Source organism: Physeter macrocephalus, chromosome 18 (assembly GCF_002837175.3).
Source record: "Physeter macrocephalus isolate SW-GA chromosome 18, ASM283717v5, whole genome shotgun sequence".
NCBI lineage: Eukaryota > Metazoa > Chordata > Mammalia > Artiodactyla > Physeteridae > Physeter > Physeter macrocephalus.
The window spans coordinates 28016105-28026398 of NC_041231.1; the positions used below are offsets into that span (position 1 = coordinate 28016105).

Sequence of the window (10294 nt, forward strand, 5' to 3'; positions counted from 1 at the left end):
AGGCCCAGCGGCCATGGCTCACGGGCCCAGCCGCTCCGCGGCATGTGGGATCCTCCCAGACCGGGGCGCGAACCCGCGTCCCCTGCATCTGCAGGCGGACTCTCAACCACTGCGCCACCAGGGAAGCCCCAACATTCTTAAACATATTGTACGCTATGTGCAAAGTTATGTGTAAAATAATTAAGGACACCAACTCTGGAGCCAGACTGTCTGGGTTCAAATCCTGGAGGTACCCCTTAACACTGAGTGTTCCTGAGGCCTTGAGCAAGGCACTCAAACTCTTCTTCAGTTTCCACATCTGCAAAATGAAGATGGTAAGAGCACCCACCTCAAAGAATTGCCATGAAGATTAATAGGAGATAATCCATGGAAAGTGATTACCACAGTGCTGGGCACACTGTAACTTTGAGAAATGCTACATATTACGATTATTAATGATTATGATGTAGTAATAAAAACAATGTTAACACAGTAAAAGGGTACTGGACAGAAAACTGAGGACTTAGTTTGGCAGATGAAAGACAATCTCTCTGAGCCCTGGTTTCCCTGTTTTAGTAGGGATGACAACAGGACCTGTCTCTCTGACTTGTATGTCACGTGAATAAGATGCTAAGGAATATATAATATACTCCTCAGCACAGTGCCTGGCATATATCTGCTCAACACACAACAGGTTTTTTTATAAGTATTTGGGCGTCAATAAGTGCATAACTAAATAAACTAATTATTTAAATGCTACAAAGGAGATAAACAGGTGCTGTGTTTACTGAGCAGGGAAGATGGGAAGGTCCTACTTTAAAGATGGGTGGACAGGGAACGCCTCTCCGAAGTGACATGATCTAAGACTAAAGAACAAGAAAGATTTGGACGTGAGAAAAGCCTAGGCAAAGAGCCAGAGTGAAAGCTTGATGAGGGATTTTTGTCAACCCTGTTGATCACTATATTCCCCAGGCCCTAGGCACAGAGTAGGTACTCAGTAACAATGTGTAGAATAAATGAATAAAGAATATTTCTGGCAGAGGGCACAACAAACTTAAAGGCCCTCAGGTAAGGAGCAGCCTGGCGAGTCCGAACAGAACAGAGGGAGGCCAGCCGGGCTGCAGGGCAGGACGTGGACATGGGGAGGCTGGAGTGTAGTGGGCGGGTGCAGTGGGATAAGGTCGGTGAGGTAGGAGAGGCGGATGACACGGGACCCTGTCAACCGCAGTTTAAACTCTGGATTTTACTCTTCTTTCAAAGACGTGTCACTGAAGGCTTTTAGCAGAGAGTGGTATGATCTGATTTATTTCTTTAAAAGATCACTCTGGCTGTTGTGAAGAGAAGATATTTTAGAGAAGCAAGAATGGAATCAGGGAGACCACTGGAGAGGCCAACATGGCAACTCAAGCAAGAGATGAGTTAGAGGCTTCAATCAGAACAGTGGACTCTTCTGGGGACTTCGCTGGTGGCACAGTGGTGAAGAATCTGCCTGCCAATGCCGGGGACACGGGTTTGATCCCTGGTCCGGGAAGATCCCACATGCCACGGAGCAACTAAGCCCGAGCGCCACAACTACTGAGCCTGTGCTCTAGAACCCGCGAGCCACAACTACTGAAGCCTGCACGCCACAACTACTGAAGCCTGCGCGCCTACGGCCCGTGCTCCGCAGCAAGAGAAACCACCGCGATGAGAAGTCCGCGCACCGCAACGAAGAGTAGCCTAGCCCCGGCCCTCCGCAACTACAGGAAGCCCGCACGCAGCAAAAAAGACCCAACACAGCCAAAAATAAATAATAACATAAAAATAAATTTTAAAAAAAAGAACGGTGGACTGTTCTGATGGGCTGGATGATGAGGGAAAGAGAGAACTGTGGAGTCATTCTTAAGTTTCTACTTTAGCAAGCAACAGACATGTGTTCTACTTACTGAGAAGGAGACACCTGGGAAGGAACAGGTTGGGGAGAAGGGGAATAAAAACCAAGTGTTCTGTTCTGAACTGGTTCCCCTGAGACACCCTGAGTAAGGGTGTCACCTAGGAAGTTGGTCATGTGAGGCTGTAACTCAGAGGAAGTGGTCCACGACAGGGCTTTACACGTGCAAGTCAGCCATATACACAGGGTATTCAAAGCCAAGGGACAAGATGAAATAATAAGCTTTGGTTATTTGTCAGATAAGAGAACCATGTAATCTAACGTGTTTCTCTTCTCGTTGGGCTACTAGAAAAGTTCCAAACTCAATATAAATCTTAAAGGAAAATGATCTTCTCAGAGCTTCTGGATATGATGATCTACCCCTTTTACTTCCCCTCCTCTTTATGGTGTGTAGTCTTCTTTCATCTAAATCTTTTTTGTAAGCATATGTACTATTTTTTTTTTAAAAAAAAAGAAAACATAAGAAATGAGGTAGTGAAATGACATGATTTGGGGAGTCGGGGGGCTGGCTCCCACAGTGCCTTGGGTGGTCTTCAATTACAGACACGTTACCTTGGAGTTATCTGTGGGTATGTGCTTCTCTGATAGAGTAAAAACTCCTCAAGGGCATCAGCTACATCTTATTCATCTTTGAACTGCTGTGAAATGAAACAGTGTCTAATTCACAGCAGGCAGGCAATACATATACACTAACGGCATCTGTCACTTTTCTATAAATAGAAGGGGTTCAGGCCTTATCAGAATGTGCTAAAGCTCAGTTCTAAGATGTTTTAAACGCAATACAGTACACGAATAAATACCAATCAGCTATACAGACAAATGTTAGCTATAAGGGTAAACCTTCAGGGTCTGGATTGGAAGACTCCAAGCACGAAAAAAAAATTAGCTGGCTTTAAAAGATGCATAGCATTTGATCCGTGAAAGCCCATTGCAGAAAGAAGCCAAAGAAAAGGGGCAGTAAGGAGGCTATTCTGGTTGGAAGGAAGGGAAGGAAAGGAGGGAAAGCAAAAAAAAAAAAAAAAAAGTGTAACGGGAAGGGAGCTGGAAAAAACAGTTAAGGACACAGTATGGACATCCCTGAGTGCCAACAACTTCATGCTTTAGAGTTTTAGAAAGTTATACATTTCTGGGAACTTCAAAGAGATGTTTAAGGAAGATCACACAAATTCAATGTGTAGAACAGATGAGTGTTAACTAAGTCCAGGCATAAGTTAGTAAGAATCTGATAAAAAAAAAGGAGGCCACAGGTTTCAAAAAGTCAGAGTGAACACAACTTGGTGAGTGACAGAGAAAAAGACGATCAGATTTAATCTGGGATTTGAGACCAAAGGGGTCAGGAGAATAATAGTATGATTAACAGAAATCAGGGAGACAGCAGGAGGAAGTGATTTTAGAAGGCAATACCATCAATTTTAGGCAGAATAAGTTTAAGATGATAGTGGCCATCCCCTACCCCAGATTTCCACTCCTTATAGCACAATGTGCACACAATCTGCCAAAGTCCTTGCTGAGAAAAATTTTTCTTAGCAGTATTTCCACATAAACGTAATAGAGAAACCCTTCCATACAATACAGTGTCTCTATGGTTGCAGAAGCAAATGTAAACGGATAAACTCATAAATACAAAAATAAAAGACATGCCAAAAATTGTCTACTTTTACAAAGCACTGTGGTTTCACATTTGGATGTTTAAAAAAAAAAACCACTATTATATGAAAAGATGCTCAATATTATTGAGCCCTGAGAGAACTGCAAATTAAAACCACAATGAGATACCAGTACACAACTATTAGAATGGGAAAAGTTTATTTAATCTAATAATAACAAACAATGACATGGATGCAGAGCAACTGGAACTCTCACACATTGCTGGAAAATGGGACCGCCACCTTGGAAAACACTGTGACAGTTTCTTATAAATTAAACTTATATTTTCCCTATGACCCAGCAATCCCATTCCTAGGTACTTACCCAAGAGAAACAAAAACATATGTCCATACAAACACGCACATGCAAAAATTTGTAGCAGCTTCATCCATAATCATCGACAACTCGAACGCCTATCAACTAGTAACTGGCTAAACAAATTATAGTACGCGTACACGATGAAATGCTACTCAGCACCAGAAAGGAGCAAACTACTGGTACGGGATAAAACAGGAATGAATCTCTTCTTTCATAGTAAATGAAAGAAGCCAGGAACAAAATACTACACAGTGTGTGGTCCTATTTATATGATATTCTGGAAAAGGGTGATGATATTACATTTTGTTTAGGGTGGTAGTCATATTTGTCAAAACCTGTAAAAATGTACACTTAAAAGGAGTTTTCCTGTATGAAGATTATTCCTCAATAAATCCAACAAGGGCTTCCCTGGTGGTGCAGTGGTTACGAATCTGCCTGCTAATGCAGGGGACACCGGTTCGAGCCCTGGTCTGGGAGGATCCCACATGCCGCAGAGCAACTAGGCCCGTAAGCCACAACTACTGAGCCTGCGTGTCTGGAGCCTGTGCTCCGCAACAAGAGAGGCTGCGATAGTGAGAGGCCCGCGCACCGTGGTGAAGAGTGGCCCCCACTTGCCACAACTAGAGAAAGCCCTCGCACAGAAACGAAGACCCAACACAGCAAAAATAAATAAATTAATTAACAAACTCCTACCCCCAACATCTAAAAAAAAAAATAAAAATTAAATTAAAAAAATAAATAAATAAATCCGACAAAAAAAAATCTATGGCATCGTAACACTGGCTCAAAGAAAAGTATTAAAGCTCAACATTGTTATCTATGATTACTCTGAAAAATTCTAGACATACATACATTCATTCATTCATTCATTTATTTATGGCTGCACTGGGTCTTTGTTGATGTGCGCGGGCTTTCTCTAGTTGCGGCGAGCGGGGGCTCCTCTTCGTTGTGGTACGAGGGCTTCTCATTGCAGTGGCTTCTCTTGTTGTGGAGCACGGGCTCTAGGCACGTGGGCTCAGTAGTTGTGGCACACGGGCTCAGCAGTTGTGGCTCATGGGCGTAACACTGGCTCAAAGAAAAGTATTAAAGCTCAACATTGTTATCTATGATTACTCTGAAAAATTCTAGACATACATACATTCATTCATTCATTCATTTATTTATGGCTGCACTGGGTCTTTGTTGATGTGCGCGGGCTTTCTCTAGTTGCGGCGAGCGGGGGCTCCTCTTCGTTGTGGTACGAGGGCTTCTCATTGCAGTGGCTTCTCTTGTTGTGGAGCACGGGCTCTAGGCACGTGGGCTCAGTAGTTGTGGCACACGGGCTCAGCAGTTGTGGCTCATGGGCTCTAGAGCGCAGGCTCAGTAGTTGTGGCGCACAGGCTTAGTTGCTCCACGGCATGTGGGATCTTCCCAGACCAGGGCTCGAACCCATGTCCCCTGCATTGGCAGGCGGATTCTTAACCACCGTGCCACCAGGGAAGCCTAGACATTTCTTAACCAGCTAGCGTACTGCAAATGTCCTGAACACTGCAAAGAAACAAATCCCATGCTTTTTCCCTCTTTGGGCCTCAAAACATTCCTGTGCAGAAACTGGGCCTAAGTATGTTAGATACAGTGCAGAAGCCACGTGAATGCTGCTTATTGAGACACTAATAAAGTGAGCCTTGTTTGCTGGACAGCTGTTGCTCCATTGTCTTTTGTCATACACAAAAATAGAGAGGTGTTATGCTTATGGAATGTGACCTTCTCATTGGATAGCTGTTACATCACGCCAAGAAACACTGCCAGAGAAATCCATTTTCACCGTGTGCCACACGGAAAACAGTAAAGACAAAAACAAACCAAACAACCATGAAAGATCCCAAAACCTGCATTAAATGAATGGTACTACTCCTTAAAATCAGATCATTTATAAGAAGTATTTCTCAATACTTAATATTGCTGAGTTTATTTTTATGAATAATGTTTTGTCTCATTTTATTATCCTTCGTATGTAACTTCAACAGAATATTTTTCAGAGTCCAAGTAACTATTATTCTTCCAAAGACATTTTCTTTGAGAGCTCCATGATTACTAATGCTATACAATTATGAGAGTAATTCCTTTATTTTTTGTATTATCAAATGCCTACCTAGGTACTTTGCCATTGTACAGTTTGGTCATTTATAAACCATTTTCATTTGAACAAGAGTTTTCAGATTCTTTTGATCATTATCCACAGTGAGAAATACATTTCACATTGCACAGATGTGCAACCTAGTACACAGATGCATGTATATATGTACACGCAACACTGAAGTTTGACAAAGCAAGACTTAACCTTACCTCATAAGATGCTATTATTTTCCCTTTTGTTGTTGTCTTTACAATGCTGGCAAACACCTACATAATTCATACCGTGACCCGCAATTTTTGAAATCGTTGCATCAGGAGATGAAAAACAATATCTCTGCATGTTTTGAACAAAGGCTTTCAAATTTTCATTTAAGAGTTTGTTTTTAAACATATGAGTCCAAGGCTGACTCACAACTCCCCACACTCTGCTCCTTCTCACTGAGGGTTCCTAGGCCTGGTGAGCAGGGAGGACAGAAGGGACCTTCAGAAACCAAGCCCCCGCTGCTCCTCACCCCCACCCACCATTAGATGTGGGTGGGAAGGTCTTAGCTTTCTAGGCCTACAAATATTCAGAGCCTTGCTTTCCTTCCTTTCCATTTACCCTCACTGTTATTCCTTAACCTCTACACACACACACACACACACACACACACACACAGAGAGAAGTGAAATAAAATTCAAGGGGGTGGAAAAAGAGTTACAATACAGAGGCAAGTAAAGTTTTTCCTAAACATCTCAGGATTTCAGTTACGCCTGCTCTGCTTATTTCCCAGACCATAGACACCTAAACAAGTTTAAAACACTGAACTGGCATGTAAATCCCACTCACAAAATATTTCCAACTCCTAATAATTTTAAGTTTTTAAACCACTACTCAATATTATATTCTACCATTCCACACAGAAACTACTGGGTATTAATGATCATAAGATAATTAGAGAGAAATTTTATATGAAGATTGGAAAACTTACTTTTAAGGACTCCCACAGGGGAAACTGGACCAATGAGAAAGGAATCTGAAGAGGGAAAAAAAAAAAAAAAATCAAACAAATTAGGCAGGAAAGATCAGTTTGCTTAGCATGACTATATGAACCTATAATTATTTAGAAACATTATTTCATTTTAACTTTATGTACATAATAAAGCTACCATTAAACAAACTTATAAGTACAGGATGCATAGTTTTTAGAAAAAGAGTTAAATGGTAACTGCCTGTAAAATCTACTAATTTTTTGAGCCCAAAATGATGCCCTCTTGAAACTGAAAGAGAAGCACAATATGAAGAGTGGCTACTTAAAGAAATGAGAAAATAAGTATTTTCCATCACAGGTAATGAAGACTTTAAAGATGTGACATTTTTCTGTTTAAGAGTTTGAGCTGTCTGGTCCTCAGCGGGCCACATGTCAGGGCTGAAAAGAGAAGCAGGGAGGGGGGGCACAGGAAGGGGGTAGGGGAGGAAAGGAGAAAGGTAAGAGAGGAAAAGGGGATGAGGGGAGAGAGAAGGAAAGGAGAGGGAGAGAGGGGAGGGAGAGGAGTGAGGAAGGACAGAGGGGACAAGGCAGGTGGATGGGAGGAGAGAGAGAAAAGAGGAAGCAGACAGAGCCACTTGCAGGAGGAAGCTGCGAAGCAAGGTCTGGGGAAGAACACGGGCGTGGGAAGGAAGGAACAGCTTCTCAATGCGGAGGAGTGAGGGCTCTAAACAGACAGGAGCACAGCTGGGCCTGAAAGCCTGATTGAGTCTCAAGCTTGGTCAGGGAGAAGAGTCATCTCTAGCAGTGAAGACAATCAGCGTACTTAGACTAAGGATTTACAATTAGCTGTATAGCAATAAGCTAGAATTGTTACCAAGCACTTTTCACGTGCCAGGCACTGTGCCAATCAGCACTTCATACTTTTTATTTCACTGAATCCTCACAACAACCCTGTAAGATGGGTATTATTACCATCCCCATTTTACAGATCAAGAAATGGAGGTTCAGAGTTGCTGTTTAACTTGCCTAAAGCACACAGGAAGTAAAAAGCCCAGACAATCTGACTACAGGCCCCTGTCTGACTACTACTCTACCTAAAAGACATCTTATTGGATTTACCTGCATATAAATTCACCCCCAGTATAATCTATGTGCTTTTAATTAAACTTTCTAAAATTCTAAAACAGAACCCCACCCTCCATATTTCCTAAAATAAAAATACCTGAACTCCAGGGGACCCTACGCACTAGGTAATATCCACACACTATCCACTGGGCCTACATAAGGGATGATGCTGCTCAAGCAGGTCGTGGCCCCGGTATAGTTGCTCTGTATCCAGTTCAGTTGCAAGTGAAAAGTAAATGTGGACTTTGATCAATAACAACATGCATAGGGGTATGTGAGAGAGAGTGTGTGTGTGTGTGTGTGTCAGAGACCACAATGTTGAAGGGATTAACGGGTATTGACCTTCCCATGAATTAAGAGCACTAAATTACTTCCAAAATATTTATATTTAATCAGAAATTAAGAGTCTAGCATCATCTGTCTTACTCTGCTGGAAGAAATGATGGCCCTGGGCTTGACAGTGGTCACAGAAAGAAAAATCTGCCTTCCATACAGGCAGGAAATGGCAGTGAGAGAGAAAAAAAAAAAAAAAAAAAAAGACAATGTCAATAAACTAGTTTAAGTTGACAAACTAAAATCTCACGGAATTTTGTCATCTTCATAAATTAGCAAGCGCCCCATCCTGTACATCAAAGTTCCATAATAGGAGACAAATTTAGTTGAGCTTTTTTGTCACCAAAACATGAAAGCATCTGACACTGTCCATTCTGACAGTAAAATGCTGTATTTTCAATTAAATTATCAAAACCCAAAAGACTGACTGTAGTTTTCATTTCTTTTTTTGGCTGCATTGCATGCTTGTGGGATCTTAGTTCCCCAACCAGGGATCAAACCTGCGACCGCTGCAGTGGAAGTGATAAGTTCTAACCACTGGACCACCATTTTTAAAAATTTATAATATGTAATAAAACACCAAAGAGGACTAACGGTTAGTGGGATTAGAGATGACTTTAATTTTCTTCTTTGTACTCTCTCCTCCCAAATGTAAATGTGTCACATTTTAACAAGAATGAACATCTTTATTGGAGTATAATTACTTTACATTGCTGTGTTAGTTTCTCCTGTATAACAAAGTGAATCAGCTATACGTATACTTATATCCCCATATCCCCTCCCTCTTGCATCTCCCTCTCACCCTCCCTATCCCACCCCTCGAGGTGGTCACAGAGCACCGAGCTGATCTCCCTGCGCTATGCTGACCTCGCTGTGCTATGTGGCTGTTTCCCACTAGCTATCTATTTTATATTTGGTAGTGTGTATATATCAATGCCACTCTCTCACTTCATCCCAGCTTACCCTTCCCCCTCCCCGTGTCCTTAAGTCCATTCTCTACGTCTGCCTCTTTATTCCTGTCCTGCCCCTAGTTTCTTCAGAACCTTTTTTTTTTTTTTTTTTTAGATTCCATATATATGCGTTAGCATACGGTATTTGTTTTTCTCTTTCTGACTTACTTCACTCTGTATGACAGACTCTAGGTCCATCCACCTCACTACAAATAACTCAATTTCATTTCGTTTTATGGTTGAGTAATATTCCATTGTATCTATGTGCCACATCTTCTTTATCCATTCATCGGTCAATGGACACTTAGGTTGCTTCCATGTCCTGGCTATTGTAAACGGTGCTGCAATGAACATTGTGGTACGTGACTCTTTTTGAATTATGGTTTTCTCAGAGTATATGCCCAGTAGTGGGATTGCTGGGTTGTAAGGTAGTTCTATTTTTAGTTTGTTAAGGAACCTCCATACTGTTCTCCATAGTGGCTGTATCAATTTACATTCCCACCAAAAGTGCAAGAGGGTTCCCTTTTCTCTACACCCTTTCCAGCATTTTTTGTTTGTAGATTTTTTTGATGATGGCCATTCTGAGTGGTATGAGGTGATATCTCACTGTAGTTTTGATTTGCATTGCTCTCCTATGCTGTGCAAAAGCTTTTAAGTTTCATTAGGTCCCATTTGTTTATTTCGGTCTTTATTTCCATTCCTCTAGGAGGTGGGTCCAAAGGATCTTGCTGTGATGTATGTCATAGAGTGTTCTGCCTATGTTTTCCTCTTAAGAGTTTTACAGTGTCTGGCCGTACATTTAAGTCTTTAATCCATTTTGAGTTTATTTTTGTGTATGGTGTTAGGGAGTGTTCTAATTTCATTCTTTTACATGGAGCTGTCCAGTTTTCCCAGCACCACTTATTGAAGAGGCTGTCTTTTCTCCA

The 10294-nt window shown here is 41.7% G+C and overlaps 1 protein-coding gene across 1 annotated transcript in view; it reads right to left on the reverse strand.

The window, feature by feature from the left end:
• The window catches only part of SLC25A26 (solute carrier family 25 member 26), a 168387-nt gene that overhangs the window by 35388 nt on the left and 122705 nt on the right, over positions 1 to 10294 (reverse strand). Inside the window, exon 6 of the mRNA XM_007104147.4 lies at positions 6961 to 7005. Coding sequence (XP_007104209.1) covers positions 6961 to 7005 — 45 coding nt within the window. The remainder of the gene's footprint in view (positions 1 to 6960; positions 7006 to 10294) is intronic.